This window comes from Pieris napi, chromosome 6, assembly GCF_905475465.1.
Source record: "Pieris napi chromosome 6, ilPieNapi1.2, whole genome shotgun sequence".
Lineage (NCBI taxonomy): Eukaryota > Metazoa > Arthropoda > Insecta > Lepidoptera > Pieridae > Pieris > Pieris napi.
Window position 1 is genome coordinate 10,134,479 of NC_062239.1, and position 18,954 is coordinate 10,153,432.

At 32.3% G+C, this 18,954-nt stretch overlaps 1 protein-coding gene across 1 annotated transcript; it reads left to right on the top strand.

Moving 5' to 3' along the window:
- Positions 1-17,558: 17,558 nt before the first annotated feature.
- LOC125050268 lies at positions 17,559-18,514 on the top strand. The gene is made up of 2 exons (XM_047649994.1): positions 17,559-18,194; positions 18,399-18,514. The coding sequence occupies exons 1-2, from the start codon at positions 17,559-17,561 to the stop codon at positions 18,480-18,482; spliced, it is 720 nt and encodes a 239-aa protein (XP_047505950.1). The 3' UTR covers positions 18,483-18,514.
- The last annotated feature ends 440 nt before the right edge of the window (positions 18,515-18,954 follow it).

The window sequence follows — 18,954 nt, forward strand, 5'->3', positions numbered from 1 at the left end:
ATATTAAACTTTTTAACACTACAAGAGGATATACATTCTGGCTGACAAAAGCTTATTAGATATTAGCTATTAATTAAATTGTTGCAACTGTTTTATAAAATCTGTGCCAGGATAAATATTCCTTTATAATAGCTAAATAGCTCAGATTTTTGTCATGCAAAATATGCTTATATAATAGATTCATTAGGTTTGATTTTTGTTTGTCAACTTACAAACACGGCTGTACCCAAATTGATACATTTCTAGATGCAAGAATTTGTGTTGTATCTCTTAGATTAAGATTCAGTATTTTTTTGTTTTATGTAATAGGTGGCAAACGGCAGGAGGCTCCCTGATGTTAAGTGATACTGCCGCCCACGCACACTCACATTGCCAGAAGGCTCGCAAGTGCGTTGAAGGCCTTTTAAGAATTGGTACGCTCTTTTCTTGAAGAACCCTAAGTCGAATTGGTACCGAAATACTTCCACATAGTGTTGCTGCGCGGCAAAAACTGCCTTAAAAACGCTCAGTTGTGGAAGCGAATAGTTTAAAGGTACACCCGCAATACGTAACAATAATAGTTTCTTTTTGGAAACCCAGGGTTCTATCAAAGTTATAGAACTGATGAGATATGCAAGAGCTGAGAGGAAAAGAAAACTAACATTTTATTGAAAGATTGATGGTAGATATATGGTATTTCCATAGACACGTAAATAAGATCGATTCCCATTACAAAGATATACCACCAACGGACTGGACTATTTAGTTACCACGACACATAGGGTGTTATGAATTCGCAATCCGGATGATAAAGGGTGCCGTTTGAATCGCGGCCAACAAGCTATCTATTAAGGAGCAACCCGGACAACCGCCAATTACCAGAGTAGCCAGATGTGAATTAAGACGTTATTACTGCACAAACATGCACACTTCTTCAAATTCAAAGCTATTTCAGGACGAAGGTGAAAAAAAAATAAAAATAAATGTATATGTGTATTAGCAAGCTGTACTAAATATGAGAGAGTGAGAACTGAGAACCCAAAAACCCTACAGATCCATAAGCTAGGTATGCCCAAATTTGGGACAACCGCATGTAAGCGGTTGACCAATGTTCAGCAATTTTTTTTTTAAATAACAGGCAGGAGGCTCGTCTGATGTTAAATGATGCCCATAGCCACTCACAAAGCCAGAAGTGCGTTGTCGGCCGTTTAAGCATGAAATCTGTATGTCTAGGCGAATCGTGGCGAACCGTTTTGATTTAGATCCTTTTAACCTTTTATTGCCCACACAAATGAATGTGGGTGTGGAAACTCACTTGTGTGAGTGTATAACAATACGTCTTAATTAGGCGAAGAAAGTAAAAAGGAGATATAGCTATTTGAAACCATTTTTATTACAACGGGATTTACTCTGATTTATTTATTTTATTTATTTACACTTTATTACCCTATACAAAAACATACATATATAAAAATTTTTTAAAAAGTAGGTTATATAAGTTATAAGGCAAAGGGCGGTCTTATCGCTTACAAGCGATTTCTTCTAGGCAACCCTAATATGGAACAATAATAAAGAAACACCTACAGTGGGTAAAGTAGTGCATAAATTATTAAACTCAATTATAGAATAGAAAATATATTTGAGAATATCGCCTCCTTTGTAAATAACACTCGTAGTACTGTAATTATCGATTTAAGCACTTTGAATTGTTTTAACTAGAGCTACGCCCCAATTTAGCATTCTTTGAAAACTTTCGACTTTGTTAAACTCAACAAAAAGAAAGTTTACCGTTTAATGACACTTCAGAGAGGAACTTTGGGGTTTTTATTACAAATTATCAACAAACCCGATATTCATGCCTTTAAATATCATCAATCATTTGACCACGACGTCGTTTAGAATTAATTTGAAATATCACTTTTAGCTCACTTGAAAATTTCCGAAAGTAGCGAAAAAAATTAATTTAAGTTCTAATTCATGGGACTGTGTCTCCCGTTTGTCAAAAGCCAATATATTTTTGACATACGGTACAAAGACTTAGCGCAACCGTTTCTGTATTTTAGGTCTGGGCCTCAGATTTCTGTATCTGTTTCATGATCATTTGTCTATCTAATAGGCAAGTAGGTGATCAGCCTCCATTTCCTAAGGTAAGCCGGTTTCCTCACGATGTTTTTCTTCACCGTTTTAGCGAATTTTAAATGCGCACATAGAAAGAAAGTCCATTGAGGCACAGCCGGGGATCGAACCTATGACCTCAGGAATGAGAGTCGCACGCTGAAGCCACTAGGCCAACACTGCTACCCTTAATATCAATGTTATATTACATCTAACATGGTCAACCGTATTTGTCACATGAATATCTTAAGCAATCATTAATGGCATCATCTTGTTACAGCAGAAAAGGTCTGGGTCCGGGCCTATTTGAAAGGCTCCCTTTTTAATCCTACATATACCCAAATTAATAGTGTTTATTGTAGAACATGTGCTAACATAACTCCCGGCATGCAATTATCACAATATTTAGGAATGGGCCAATTTGAAATGCAAATAATTAAATCTAAAGTCGTACATTACAATCCCACGTTCCGTGCACTTTAATTAAAGCAGCTAAGATACTTGGTGTACGCAGGGACGTAATCGCATTAAGTGTGGACAATTCGGGCCCTGAACAAGTGAAGTTAAATTGCCTTAAACACTTTATTTATTTATAAATAAAACACAAACTGTCCTAATGGGTGACCCTAAATCGACAAGAATGTATCAACAATAAAAAAAATTACACACGAAACAAAAAACTAAAAAAAACAAAATTAAATAACTAACTACTATAAGCGCTAACAAATAATAGTCGGTTCACTCCACGGACAATAAAAAAAGGTCCGTTAATCTATTTAATTCATCAACTAATATCATACAGCGAATAATATGTGCCCTTTTCAGAAGGTATAATAATAATAAACTGCTTAATATAAAAATAATAAATTTGTGCTTCAGATCCAATCCGGTTACAATACACTGAGATGACAAATGTCAGTCAGTGATTAGAGGTCGAGGATCCCTTTGAGTCGAAGAAAGAGCAGCACCTTCCTGCTTCCTCAAATGTAACCTACCACTCAACTGTTTAATTATAATGGTGCTTTACCATACCGTAATCCCTGTTATATAACTGAGCTTCCCGTAGAGTCAGCAGCTGTCAGCAGTATTGGCTTCAACGAGTGACTTTCATCCCTGATGACGTAGGTTCGATCCCCGGCTATGCATCAATGATTTTCTGTCTATATAGACATGTTAAATGCGCATATGCGCACGAACGGTGAAAGAAAACATAGTGAGGAAACCGCCATGCCTTAGAATCAAAATGGTGACGTGGCACAGGCGGCAGATCACCTACTTGCTTATTTTATTGACAAGTGATCATGAAACAGATTCAGAAACCTGAGGCCCAGACCCAAAAAGGTTGTAGCGCCACTGATTTTGTTTTATTGTCTATGCTTAGATATATATTAATATAGCCGGCGGCACTACATTAACAGTATGTTACAAGTTTTTGATGTTAGGGCCCCAATGTTCACTGAGGCACCAAAATACTTAAATGTTATTTGGACCGCGGCCAGTACTACACGAGATGCTAATTTATTAATGCTGTAATCGCATTTGTTAACTTTTTTCTCGCAAGTTTTATTCAATGTAAATAGGTTAAATGTTCTACGCACTTTTTCCTGTTTCTTTAGATTAGTGTTTTTAATAAAAACGATAAAATAAAGTAGAAATCCCTAGTTTAAAAGAGAATCTGTCGGTCACTTCAAGGCACGGGAATCTTTAATGTAGTGGAGTAGTTTTAAGACATTTATAAGACAGTTTCGTTCAACTAAGTGCTCGAACCTTATTCATTTATTTTTTTACAGGACAGGGGGAAAAATTAGCCCGGAACGGAAACGAGAAACGAGACGCCCAAAAGGCAGGGTCATCGCAGGCCGTGGACTCCTATTTTGGGTGTGTTACCGGCCTTTGACTGTAGTTTAGTTTAGTGTAGTGTAGTTTAGTATAGTATAGTTTAGTATAGTTTAGTATAGTTTAGTATAGTTTAGTATAGTTTACTATAGTTTAGTATAGTTTACTATAGTTTAGTATAGTTTACTATAGTTTAGTATAGTTTAGTATAGTTTAGTATAGTTTAGTATAGTTTAGTATAGTTTAGTATAGTTTAGTATAGTTTAGTATAGTTTACTATAGTTTACTATAGTTTAGTATAGTTTAGTATAGTTTAGTATAGTTTAGTATAGTTTAGTATAGTTTAGTATTGTTTAGTATAGTTTAGTATAGTTTAGTATAGTTTACTATAGTTTACTATAGTTTAGTATAGTTTAGTATAGTTTAGTATAGTTTAGTATAGTTTAGTATAGTTTAGTATAGTTTAGTATATTTTAGTATAGTTTAGTATAGTTTAGTATAGTTTAGTATAGTTTAGTATAGTTTAGCGTAGTTCAGTACAATATCTTTTATTAAACAATTGGATTCCACAGTTCACTAGTTCGCAAAAGAAATTGTGAAGCGGACCGTGGTAGACTGTCAGCCATCAAGGTGATGCGGAAAAATAATTATTTTATTAATTAAACAAAACATTTCAACGTGTGTTTGAATCGGGAGCATAGATTTAGTATCTCTTGGGAGTGGCGATCAAATACTGTCTTGGTTGACTACGTGATGTATAGCAGACATTAAGATCTGTTTATCACTAATTATTGCGTCCGATGAAAGCAGTCAGTATAACGTATGACATGACACGTAAGTTCTAACCACGAACAGTAAAACTAAACAGTTTATGATAGAAGGTCGCTGTTCTATATAAAATGTATATTAATAATAAAAGCCTTTTATTTAAGATACTTTTCACTAATAAAGTTATATTTCAACAATCCCTTTTTTGGCAAAGGCTTCCTCCAAACTCCTGTCAGCACTGTCCCTCTCTCTGTATGCCATGTACTACCTGTTTCCTAAATCTGGACTATCCACCTTCTAAATTATCTAACTCTGTTGCGTTTATTGTACCTTGGGTACCAGTTTAATACTTGTATATTATAACGTAAACGAAAGCCGTATCCTCAAGCTTTAGTTTATAAAAAAATACATATTAAATATATCTTTACTCCTGTTAGAAAGTGATGTTAGAGTATTGAGGTAAGTATCGGCGAATTCGAATAATAACAAAGGTATTGATTTTACCATATCCTTGTCATCTGTCGTCACAAATAGACTAAACGCATATTCGGAGTAGTTTTTGACGACTTTTTATATTGCTATATAGTTATTTACTTTCTTCTTGAAACGAACTGCTTTTGAAGAACGTATTTTCATATCTTGTTTAAATGTGAATAAATTTAATTGGATTTTTTTTTGCCAAAATCGATATATCTTATTTTTGGTTTCTATTTCTTTAATTATTTCATGTTCGGCGTGAACATGAATTGACATTCATTTGTTTAAGAATTGAACTTTGTACCATGTGATCATTCATTCATATATAAAATATGAGAATTTCTTTAATCAAATTTATAATAAATTTCAAAACTTTTATCGTCTGTATCCAGTATACCTGCCGTTATCGAAACGATTTACAGTTGTAGGTTAATAATAATTAAATCGGCTGTCAAATGTTTTTTAGTAATCTGTGACAGTAGTTTTACCTCTTTTGTTTTTTCAATGTTTTTTATCTGGCATAAAATAGCATAAATTGCCCGTTTCAACTTAGCTACAAATTGTGAAGTAATCGCAGGACTAAAGGTTTAACGAAATGAAGATATCACAAAAACTGAGATAAATGGCACAGACTTAATTACGTTTTGCGCTTGCCTGACTAGATTCTGTAATTTATCTCAGCCATAGACTATTTAGAACAGTAAAATCTATTCTGCGGATCCCAAATATTTGAATGGTATAGACTTATTTACTCGGCACATCAAAAACCCCTTAAAAACTAGTTATTTATCGTTTATATAAACAAAAATATACGTATATTATATTATATGTAACTTCATATTTATATATGTATATATATGTATACAATGAGTACCAAATTTGGCTGAACCTCGCATGATGGTGGAGTGTTTAAATTTGTGTGTTCACCAAGAAATCGATTTTAAAATAAATACTTATTTTTAAAGTTATACTTCTTTAGGCGCGTTATGAAAAATTGATGAGAGTGAAATTACGATGCGCGCTCACCGTGACACAAAATTAACAGTATGAAGTTGCCCACGGAAGATGCTATGGCATTGGACATGATTTAAAAACAACATTCGAATAATAATAGAATTTATGTTACACTTAATGTAAGAGAATAATAATAAATATTTATTTATTAAATTTTTCAAATGTAAACTGAACTTTATTGACTATAATGACTCCTTTTCCAGTCTTTGATTATTTAATTGTAATTAATTATTTGCATGCAATCAAAAACTATTTTTAATAATGCCAAAGAAGTATAACTTCTTACGCGCGTACATAAGTACACGCACCCTTTTTTTATTTTACTTTGTTTCGTCAGTCTATCATACTTATATTATTCTTAATATACCAACTGTTTAGATTATTCCGTGACGTAGGCTTGAATCAATTAGGCACACAGTTAGTAATAAAAGATTTGCGATTTGCTAAATAAATTTTCATAGTGATAAAAGATTTACGTTCGCGTAAATGTTTTCGTTATCAATAACGTAAATGGTTTTATGTAAAAAATGGTAACTAGGGATTTTTAGCGTTGTCTTCTTATGGTATATAAGTATATAATATATATAAGGAATCAGAGAAAAAAAATATGAAGAACACTAATGTTTATATCACTTTCGCAAAACTGACTTCCTTAGAAAAGTGATGTTAATATTCCCTGGCATGGAGCATTGTAGTGGGTTACCAAACAAGCAACAAAGTAAAAACAGGGTTATTAGTTATTCGACGTTTTCCTGTTAGGAGGTGATAGGGTGATATTTGTGATAATTTTGACGCCCATATGCATTTTTGAGTCATCACGTATTTTTAGTTTTTTTCAAAATAAGTAAAATACAATATTAAAAATGTATTTAAAAAAAGTATGCATATTAATTTTATAATTCTTCTGATTTATAAAAAAGATTAAACAATGGTTATTTATCAACAATTATTAGTTCAAAATTAAAAAATAAAATCCACTAAAATACCTTAAAAACAAAACAAAATTTTCTGAAACTTAACTTGTAGATTATTTTAACAATATAACCGTAACTTATCACTTCCACAATGCACAATAACTAGGAACTTATTTCAAAGAAACTGAAAAAAAATCACAAAGGCACGTATTCGTATTCGAACTTAAGGTCCTTCTTTAAAATTTCCATTATTTTAATACGTAACAATAATTACATAACAACTATTACGTAGCCAATTTGCCAAGTTCCGTTCTCCCTCAATTATAAGCCAATCAAGCAAAACCACAGGTAAAAGTTGTATTACTGTCATTAGAGCGGTTCGTGGCAGATTCGCTGTCACTAACAAACGAGGTATCGTTTGGTTCACCGCTGAATGCTAGCCATCAGTCAACCCGCAGATCACCTTACATTCAGTTAAGAAGATCAATAAGGAACCAAAAATACGTTGAGGAAATTATTTATTTAGTCAGCAAATAGGAGTTACTTAAAACATAAGTAAATATAAAACAAGTACATAAAAACATAAACATATGAAAAAGGAAGCTACAAAATAGAAAAAAAATTTAAACATAAAAATAAATTGTATGGAAACCAAAAATAATAGAAAAGTTAATGTAATAGAATCTAGAAGATAGTAAATGGAATGGAAGAGACTTTACTCGTATTTTTTACTAAATCCAGTGTTTTAATACGAATCAATTTCATGTGTGTGCAAAATCTATAAGCCATAATGTTTTATTTTTATTTATCTATTCTATAAGCTACTAACATCAAAGTACATAGACTAAATGATATCTATAGAACATACTATCGTCTCGATACATTACTAATATGATTTTTTAATTACGATTACTCAAGCAATTCATACTTTTGAACCTCCAGTCAAAGTCCAGTACAAACTGTAAGTACTTGTAATATACATAGTCTGTTCGGTAAAATAACTAACTTAGTTAACCTTGAATTACATCCCAACAAGAGTGTCGGGATGTAATTCAAGGTCAATTCAAGGAATGAACATAGAGATGTTCATTCAGAACATAGAACTTCGCAGAGAACAACGCATTATTCGATGTTCAACTATAACTTCACATTCATGTTTTTAATGGGTACACTGTTCTTTAATAGTAATAAGAAACTAGTAACAGAACAACTCAGGTACTAAAGACTACCCTACTCTAATATTTATTTCAGTCACGTGATAAGTCACTTTGGCAGTTTACTTCGTAAAAATACATTTCTTCACAGATTTTTAGAATGCATCGTGTTTTATGCTAGCTTATAAATAACTAGTAGACTCGGCCAAGCGTTGCTGTGGCTAAGATTTTTGTTATATTACATAGTAGTAAACTATTCCAGAGAAACGGCAGGAGAACACCTATCCACTATGCTTTTTTGGTGGTTATACCATTAAATTGTAGCTTATGTGAAACGTTGGTAATTATGATAAGGATCAATACCTAGGTACGAATAAAGAGCATTTTCTAGCGGTGTTATTTTAATAAAAAAAAACTTAATAAAAGAACGCCTATTGTGACGTAACTATAAAAGATAGAGACATGCTGTCGCGACATTTTTTATACATAGTGATGTGTCCTGAAAAATTTTAATACATCATTTTGTTCTATCATTAATAGTTTTCGCAGCGCACACGATTGAAGGAAGTTTTTTGTTTATTTTTTTACACCTTGGGTTAGATTATTCAACTTTTAGTAAGCATCCCTAATTTTTTTGAAAATGAAACATAGCCTATGTCACTCGGGAATAGTGTAGCTTGCCAACGGTGAAGAATTTTTGAAATCGGACCAGTAGTATAAGAGCCTATTCATTTCAAACAAACAAAAAAATCAAACATTTCCTCTTTATAATATTAGTATAGATATCAGCTGTCATTTTTCAAATGTCAGCAGTCATCTGTTAAATTTAGGTGAAATGGCTAAGAAAAGTCATATCTAAATTTCTAAGTTCCACGTCAAAAGCATCCTTAAACCCTTGCGAACAATCCCTCACTTAAATAGACTGCTTATATTTTTTGTTTGTTTTATTGCCTCATTGCTCACCTTGTTGACTGCTATATCTTTTTTCATGTGATATATATTATACTCAAATATATGAGACCATTTACCGGTGATATATTGTAGGGTTTGGCTTATGCTTTTAAGATGTAAGAACCTGTATTTATTTTGACTACGCCAAACTGCTGGGTTGCCTTACTTTTTTTCCTCCTTATTGAATTTTACACTTAAATAATCAAAGATGTTTGTCTTAATTGCTTTGGAATAACGATCAAGACTATCATGCATTTGACGCTCACAGATTAAGAGAGAAGTAAAGAGATATCAAACCTATTTTACGATAAAAAATATAAAAGAAAATGGCAAACATTTTCTTGAACACTTGTTTTTGTAATCCCTTCCCCTTAGTTTATCACAACCAGCCGTGACAAATGCTCTACTTATTACAATGTTATACCCGGATTATATTTACGATGTAGCAAATAATGTTATCATGTATGTTAGGGAAGTATTTTCATAATATTTCGTCCCTTGATCGTTATCTACGGAACATAATGTCTATATGATGGAGACATAGTTACGACACAAGTTTGATAACGAATAATAAAGAATAGTTCTAAGGAAGTGAATAAAAGCTTGCTAAGAATAAAAGCCATGCCAAAACCTTTTCTATCAATTGGTACAAATTGGTAGTCGATTGTTGAATTAAGACTTTAAAATAAAAAAATGTTTTGACATATTTTTAATCTGTTACGAACGTCTACTAACATGATATATATAATCTGTGAACGATATTTGCATCAATGCCTATTAAGGCCTATATCAAATAAAACATAAACAATCTTTTGCATTTGACATTTTCCTTGTCAACAACATCGATGTCAGCCTTAATGATGTCTACATCGAGCGTTTTGGGGGATAAACGTTTCTATTGAATTTGACAAAATAACGAAAATCAAAAACGTTTGACAAAATCTTATATATACCTTAAAAATATACTGATATATTTGAGAATAAGCTTTCACTATTCGTTAAAGAATTAAAATAAGTCACTGCCTTTACTCTTTGTTGACAATACTCCTACGTCATTATAGACATCACACATCTAGAAATAAAATATAAAAATTCTCATGTCACGTGTTCGTTCCCATACTCCTCCGAAACGGCTCGACCATTCTTAATATATGATAATTTTTTATGCATATTCAGTAATTCTGAGAATCGGACAGCATGTTAAGGGTCCATCCCTAAATTATTATTTTTTTATGATATTACATACAAAAATACACACTACTTTTTTTATTTGCTAATTAAAATCTTATGACTTCATCTCTGAGGTTTCTATAGATAAAAGTTCACAGAAAAACCTAAAAAGTTTTCATTCCAGAAAACCGAACAGTCTCTGGAGTAGTATAGCAAAATGTTCCATGTTGGTATGTACTAAAAAGATAGGCTAAGTAAAATCACATTAAGAAGAAACGAAGTTCGCGGGGGCAGCTAGTACATATATATTATTTTAACAAATATCGCGTAACAAACAATCTATTAATTTTAAGCCTTAGAGGCTTAGAGCATTGATATTATCTCGTCCATTTAAAGCTAAGAAGCTGTATGCACGATGTTTCGAGAACACAGACTTAAGTCGCTGCAGGAAAACAGCCTTCGCCAACATCTGTAATCCGATTGTGTATATTGTTTAGGTGCAAGTGTTGTTTCAGGGCTGAACTTGTAAAATAAAGATTACTTTTAGTCTTGGTCTATTGCATTTAACTCTCACAACCCATACAACGCAAGTTTTTCACCGTCGAGGTTTAAATGTTATTATGAAATTATTCTGTAGGCGCATGAGGGTTACATTTTTACGAAACGTCACGAAGATGTGCAACGTTTTTACCGATTTTTTTATCTTTAATAAAGATGTGCTAGTATAAAAATTTTCATTAATAATGCAATTACTCATACTTGAACAGCGATGTAAGTAACTAAATGACCATTTTTTGTTGGTTTTTATAAGAGCGCAGAACCAAGACCTTTTCTGCTAAGGACCGATTGGCTATTTTAGAAAATAAGAACATAAGTTAGTAGTTATGATAATAATGAATTTGTTACATTATTTGGTTAATTGATACCATATTTATGTTGGTATATGTACATAACAACAAATACATAATTTTAGATCTGGTTTTTAATTAGCCTTAGTCTTAATTATAATTCATTAATATAGAAAGAGTAGCAAAATTAATGTATCACGTAACATCAGGTGAGCCATTTATTAAATAATTTTAAAAATAAATATGAATTAATTATATTTTGATTAATAAATTAAAATATAATTAATTCATATAGGTAACGATTTACTTTAAAACAACTGAACAGCATCATTTAATTCGTTTTGCCTTCTCCGTCACTCTTATACAGGACGAAGTTTTCTGTGTGTAAGGCACTTCATCACATCTTTAAGAATGAATTATATTTCATCAATGAAATAAACGTTTAGCCTCTTTCAGCAATAGACATGAAATAGGAAAACGTTTTCATTAATGTAACAATACGCAAACACGTGAACCACGGTAAAATATTGAAAAGTTTTTGAAAGGCAAAAGCCGTTCCTTTTTTATTTCAACCATGTATCGTTCTGATAATCTAGCTTAGAATAATCCAATCCATAAATGTTTGTATTTTCTGTGCAGCTTTTGTACAGTTTACAAAAATCGTATAGTTTTATTTTATTAATCTGACTAGATATTGTTAAACTTATACAAAACAAAATGTTAGGTCTGGGCCTCATTTATGTATCTGTTTCATGATAATTTGTCAATCTAATAGGCAAGTAGGTGGTTAGCCTGCTGTGCCTGAAACACGCCATCGACTTTGTAGGTTTAAGACATGTCGGTTTCCTCACGATGTTTTCCTTCATCGTTCGAGCGAATGTTAAATGCGCACATAGAAAGAAAGTTCATTGATGAATACAAGTTATAATGTACTCACACAGTACACAAGTGCTCATATTTGAAGTAATTAGTGACAGAATTTTATGTTTCGTAATTAGTGTATTTCATCGCGTATTTGCGTCGTTTTACCATTAAATTCTTGGTTCATTTATTTCAAAATAAACCCTTAAACTACGGCGTTTTCTATCCGTTCCCTGAGCTCGTAACATTTTCAAGATTCTTTAATTATAGTTTTTAAGCCGAAGTTTAAGCACGCTCCGGGTATCAGACTCTAAAAGAAAACAATATTTAGCGTTGCCTGTAATTTGCGGCAGATTTAAGTATGTAGATAATTTGCATGAAAATGACACCCTCAAGAAGTGTTCGTTACCTCCCGCCTGTCGCCTCCCGTCGATCTGTCTCAGGCTAAGTAACTTACTTATATAAATTGTACAGTCAAGTGAGAAAGTCGGTATAAAAATTACTTGTAGTGTTTTTTAATTTAATTTAAATATAGCGTAATCTGCATAATGTATCAAAACTGATTTCATAGACATTTGACATAAATAGTTAAATTACTTTTCAATTAACTGTTTTTTAACTTAATTAACATTACATAATGACTTTAAATTTATAATGAAATGTAGATGTAGGTTACGTAATCATCAAAATCGCTGAAGCAAGAGTTAAAAAATTTAGAGTAGTGCAATTTTTATAGGATAAAGGGCAAACGAGCCTACGGGACGTCCATAATAGTCAGTCAACACAGTCCATGGATACCCATTTTAGAAGGTGCGTTGCTGGCCTTTGAGGAGTATGTTTAATGTAAAATTTGTAACAAATTTCGAAAAGATTAAAATAAATATAACCTTTAACAAACATAAACACGATGTTGCATGTTATGTCTCTAAGAAACATCGAATTATAGAATAAATTATCTTAAAAATAGTAATATAGTGGAAAACACCTGTCTACGCGAGTGTACAGTAACTCAGGTTCAGTTAAATGGGTCGAAGCTATTTCACAGACACACGGGTAAGCTCACTAAATACTATAATAAGACGAGTAGTATAGAGTGAATGCTAAATTCACTCGAGTATGTATTTATTAATAATTATAGTTACTTGATTACTGGGCTAGAAATAAATTAGTGGGCCTTTGTCTGTGGTATATATAACCCATAGGTTTATAGGCAAGTCAGTCAGCCTGTGCCTTCCAGCTGAAAATTTACTTTTCGTTACTTTTTATTTCAGATACTTTTTATACAAGACCTAAAGAGGTTGCAGCATCACTGATTTCTTTATTATTAATTGCGAAAGTGTAAAAACACATCGCGCGTACTGTTCCAGGCTCTGATTTTCAGAGAGGACTTTGCTCAATAAAACCACCTTGGGCACAACAATACCATCTCTGAGGAACTCGGGTTGCTTTCGCATTCTACCAGAACTTATGCTCTTTCACTATAAGATTGAAGAGTTACAACTTATTCTTGAAAACAACATTATTTTATTTACATAACAAATATTTGCGGGTAAATTTAGATTTAATTATTACCTTAGTGTATCTACGAAACCTAGGTCCCGCTAGAATCTATTAGAGACGAAACTCAAGTCTATTACTCCTATATGTTCAAAGGCAATATTGTAAAATCAATACATTTATACGGAATTCAGACTTAGCACTTAATTTTACCATAAATCTAGACGGAACGTACAGTCTATTACATTATTTAGAGTTTTCTTTATTTAGAGTATTGGAGAGAATCTCCTTTAGAGTTCGTGTAACTTTATTTATCCTTGCAGTAGTTAGCTAGAAGCTCGAAAGCGATAAGACTGTCCGTTTCAATAATATAATAACTATTTAATAGTTATTATAGTAGTGAAAATAAATTTAAAATGAGCTCGTACTTTTATTTTATTTATTTATGTGCTTATCGGTACTCCTACAGATACTTTTTATACAAGAAAGAGATTATACCTTAAGAGGTTGCAGCGCCACTGATTTCTTTATTATTAATTTATTGTTGATATAACAAAGCCATCATATCTAATAAAGGATACCAGAGTTTTTTATATATTACTTACTGGTAATTTGTGTTATAATCTGAAAGTACACGATACATGACTGTGTTACGTAAATAGTTTTTATTCACAACTTTAACAACCAATCAAGAGGAACTTAATTATAAGTTTTGATACTTCAAACGATCTAAACACTTGCCTGCCTCAACCTGAACCTGAATGTTATAATTAAGTAATTTCGCAACGAGGCTTTTTATTAAAAAGTCCTTAACCTAATGATTCATAATAATTTAACATAACTCCCTTTATTAGCCCCAAAAAACCATTTGACGTCCTTTATTACCCCTTTTAAGTGTTTCATTTAAACTTAAGTTGGATCGTTTGGCGTTATATACGAGCTCAGTGTTTGTTAAGTGACAGTTTTTATGGCAAAAAGCAAATTGCTGTCTATAATATAAGATTACTACCATATAAAGTCCCTGGGGAACATTTGCGCATCAGTTTCATAATAATCTTGAGACAAATTTCACTTGTACTTACCGGATTTTTCCAACGTTTATGTGGAAATTAGAAATTTAATAAATCCTCTCCCCGTATAAAAATAGATAACTTGCCGCAGTCTGACAGTTTACGAATTATGGAGGGAATAAAAAATTATTGGATTTGCGTTCCCTAATTGCCATTATTTCCCACAAAATCTGATAAAAGCCATGAGGCTGATTGCAGATGGATTAAAAATTAAAAAGAAAAAAAAATTGCCATGAAAATAAATCCTCTCCCCGTATAAAAATAGATATTTTCCTTCACCGATTCAATTAATATTAATTGCGTATTGAAAAATCTATTGATAAACAACCACGCTTTGAACGGACGACGTTCTTTAAACAAAGACAACAATGGGGTGAAACTTAACCGCCAGGTAACTACCTAAAGTGTTGATAAACTATCTTTAAAAAAACAAAATTGAAAACCTCGGGTTCTTTGAAGTCGGATAATTATAAAACAGTTTTTCATAAATAAAATACACTTGTTAAACTTGTGATTATTTATTGGTATTTTGTATTGACGTAGGTATTTATTATATTCTATACTAGCGGACCAGTCCTATACATTAAATTAACTACAAAATTTTCAAATCAATAAAAAAACATTTGTAAATCTAAACCATTCTGGAATCTATAGACAAAAAAAGCCGTTTTTAAGAGGAGTTGAATTAAACAGCACACTCTCAGAATCTTTATATATATACTTCTACTGTACGTGTGTATGTGACTGAACTCCTCTTAAACGGCTGGACCAATTGGAATGAATTTTTTGTTTGCGTTTGTATGGCGCCCTGGATGTTTTAGATTCACATAACTAGCCCGGCACATGGCGCTGCAGTCAGTACCTACATTATTTATAGGTAGATTTTCCACACCGTCATAATTAAATGTGAGCAGTGTTGGCCTAGTGGCTGCAGCGTGCGACTCACATACCTGAGGTCGTAGGTAATAGGTTCGATCCCCGGCTGTGCACCAATAAAATCTTTTTATGTGCGCATTTAACATTTGCTCGAACGGTGAAGGAAAACATCGTGAGGAAACCGACATGTCTTAGGCCCAAAAAGTCGACGGCGTGTGTCAGACAATGGAGACTGATCACCTACTTGCCTATTAGATTTAAAAATGATCATGAAACAGATTCAGAAATCTGAGGCCAAGGCCTAAAGAGGTTGTAGCGCCACTGATTTATTTATTTATACATAGTTAAATGTAGAAAGCCAGTTTGCAATTACAATTGTTATACTGTAACTGCTTAGCGTTTTAATATTATGTCCGCAGTTATAAAAACTATACATTTCATTTTTAATTAATTTATAAATAAGCGATAACACGTAGTATATCGTAAGATGCACCTGAGGTACACCTGAATTTCTATAGTGTCATATAAATACGAGTCTCTATAGTGTCATAAAATAAATTAGGTACAAGTACTGATGTTAATGCATGCGGGTAAGTGCAATATAATTCCTGTAATGACGACATAAATACACCTCGTACGCGCTGTAAAACCCTAAAGCGAGTGTTTTATTGCCGTCTTAGTACAATCTTAGGGTATCCTTGCTTAAATTGTGTAATAAATGGTCGTATTGATGCAGTTAACAAAAGCAGGAATTTATTTTGTACCTGTATTTAAAGCTTACGAAATAGAAAAGCAAGCTTCTTTTCTATTTCGTCTAGTCTCTTTTCTATGTCTTAATCTATATATATACTATCTATACTAATATTATAAAGAGGAAAGATTTGATTTTTTGTTTGTTTGAAATTAATAGGCTCCGAAACTACTGGACCGATTTCAAAAATTCTTTCACCGTTGGCAAGCTACACTATTCCCGAGTGACATAGGCTATGTTTCATTTTCATTAGGAATGCTTACTAAAACTTGAATAATCTAACCCAAGGTGTAAAAATATAAACAAAAAACTTCCTTCAATCGCGTGCGCTGCGAAAACTATTAATGATAGAACAAAATGATGTATTTCAATTTTTCAGGACACATCACTATCTATAAAATCACTCTCAATATCGCGACAGCATGTCTCTATCTTTTATAGTTACGTCACAATAAGCGTCCTTTTATTAATTTTTTTTTATTAAAATACCACCGCTAGAAAAGGCTCTTTATTCGTACCTAGGTATCCTTATCAAAATAAATGCCAAAAAAGCATGGTGGATTGGTGTTCTCCTGCCGTTTCTCTTGAATAGTTTACTATGTCATACTAACAAAAATCTTAGCCACAGCAACGCTTGGCCGTCTCTACTAGTCTTTACTATAATCGTAAATGAAGAGTTATAATTGTTAATTTAAATGATTAATGCAATATCTTCCAGTCAACTATTCATGCTTAGTCGACTTTTTCTTTAGAATATATGCGATACCGTGTTTGAAAGAAACCTGTGACAATTAAGCTAAGGGTGTATAACTGCTAAATACTTATTAAGATTATATTACTTTAATTGGACAGTTGACCAAGAATTTTAACGCGATCTGAGTAGTATATATAAGCAATATACAAAGCGAAAACAATATTAAATTCTATACTTGGATTATTTTTGCATCATTAATACATCTTATATAATTGCGATTGTATTATTGTCAGAAGAAATCCAACAATTCCCGCTAAAAGCTTGCAAATATTGACACATCAGATTTGTTAGTGTGGCAAGACATTTAGTATTTTTGTGTGTTTATATTATACATATAAATCAAGGAATATTTAACATAATAACTATTACTATAACTTAATGAAAACACTGAACACTCGACAAATATTTTTTTTCGTTATTACTATTGAAATCGAAAAGAAAAGTCAAACCATTTATTTAACAGAAAATAAAATTTCATCGCTCAATTAAACATATTGATGGAAAATATTTTATAGGTTTCAAAATGTTAAAACTTCTAGAAGTCAGTGCATTGCTTATTTCAATTAAATTCGTTGCATGTTTAACATACTTTAAAATCGACAATATAGAAGATTTAAAACAATTCCCTAAAATATTGGAAACTATACAAAACCATGATTTAACCGAACACATTAAATTAACACCCAATAACAAACATGTAAGTGAAGGGAACTTTATAAATAAGATATTGGTGAAGCGAAAAATACCCCACGGCCTAGATGCGGGAACCTATGAATTTGATGATAAATTTAATACTATTTATAAACCGCTCATAAGACTCCACAAGAAGATAAATATTGGTAAAAAATTTGATAATGCACTTCAACAATTCGAAGATAAATACGATGTAAGTAATGATAAAGCCGAGACCAGAGAAACTAATGACGTATGGAACGAACGTGCATACATAGATAAAAAATGGAATACAAAAGCATATGATTATTTAGTCTTTGTAACTAAACGAAATAATAGAAAAAAAAAATTAAATACTTTACGCGCGTATGAGAAGTCCGGCGAAGCTAATGATCCTTTGGCCCCAGGACCGAAAATTCCAATGGATTTACACGATGGTAAAGGGAATAATTGGATGCCCCATTATCCACCTTGGAATTATTGGACGGTTAGTATTTGATGGATTTGTTTTTTTAGGCACTAATTGCCTGATCTGCGTTGCCTATTAAAATGAAACATATATGATTGAGCAAGCAAGGGTATAAACACAGGTTGAAATTATACTTTACTGTATTTTGTTACTTTATACTGTATTTAAATCTAATTTACCGTTCCAAACAATTATAAAATCACTGAATCTTTTTTTTTTCAGTATAAGAAAACCTTACATCAAGATGCGTGTCCTGGAAGACAAGTTAGAATTGGAAATATGTGTATGTGGATACCACCTCATTAAAAAAATACTAAATAAAACACAAATAATATAAAATTTGTTTATTTCTCTTATACATACTAACATTTATTTCTAACCAGACCTATAATATAGTAGCCGTCCAAAGCATGGTAAAGCTTAGGTTTCCTAGAAAAGCAGCGCCGTTATTTAACGGCCGTAATGTAGCGTTGGGTGACGTCACCCATACGTTGTCTATAAATAACATCGGAGTAGGTTTCCTAGAGAACGAGTGTCACCGTAACGTTAAATAGCGGTGCTGTCATTTGCATGACGGCCGTCATAGCGGTGATAAACATTAGTTCACCGTTTTTCGCGTGTAGCGGTGGTTATTAACAACCGTAAAATGACGACCATTAGTTAACGGCACCGCTTTTCTAGGAAACCTAAGTTTAAGATTACAGACACATAAACCGTGTCAGATTCCAGATGTTTTTAACTTAAGAATTTATATTACTAAGGACTGCTACTAAATCAT

What these genes read in the sequence shown, in the direction of transcription:
- LOC125050268 (XM_047649994.1), top strand. Translation starts at nt 17,559, where the DNA reads ATGTTAAAACTTCTAGAAGTCAGTGCATTGCTTATTTCAATTAAATTC. An exon ending in CACCTTGGAATTATTGGACG is followed by an intron (nt 18,195 to 18,398) that starts GTTAGTATTTGA and finishes TTTTTTTTTCAG; the next exon opens with TATAAGAAAACCTTACATCA.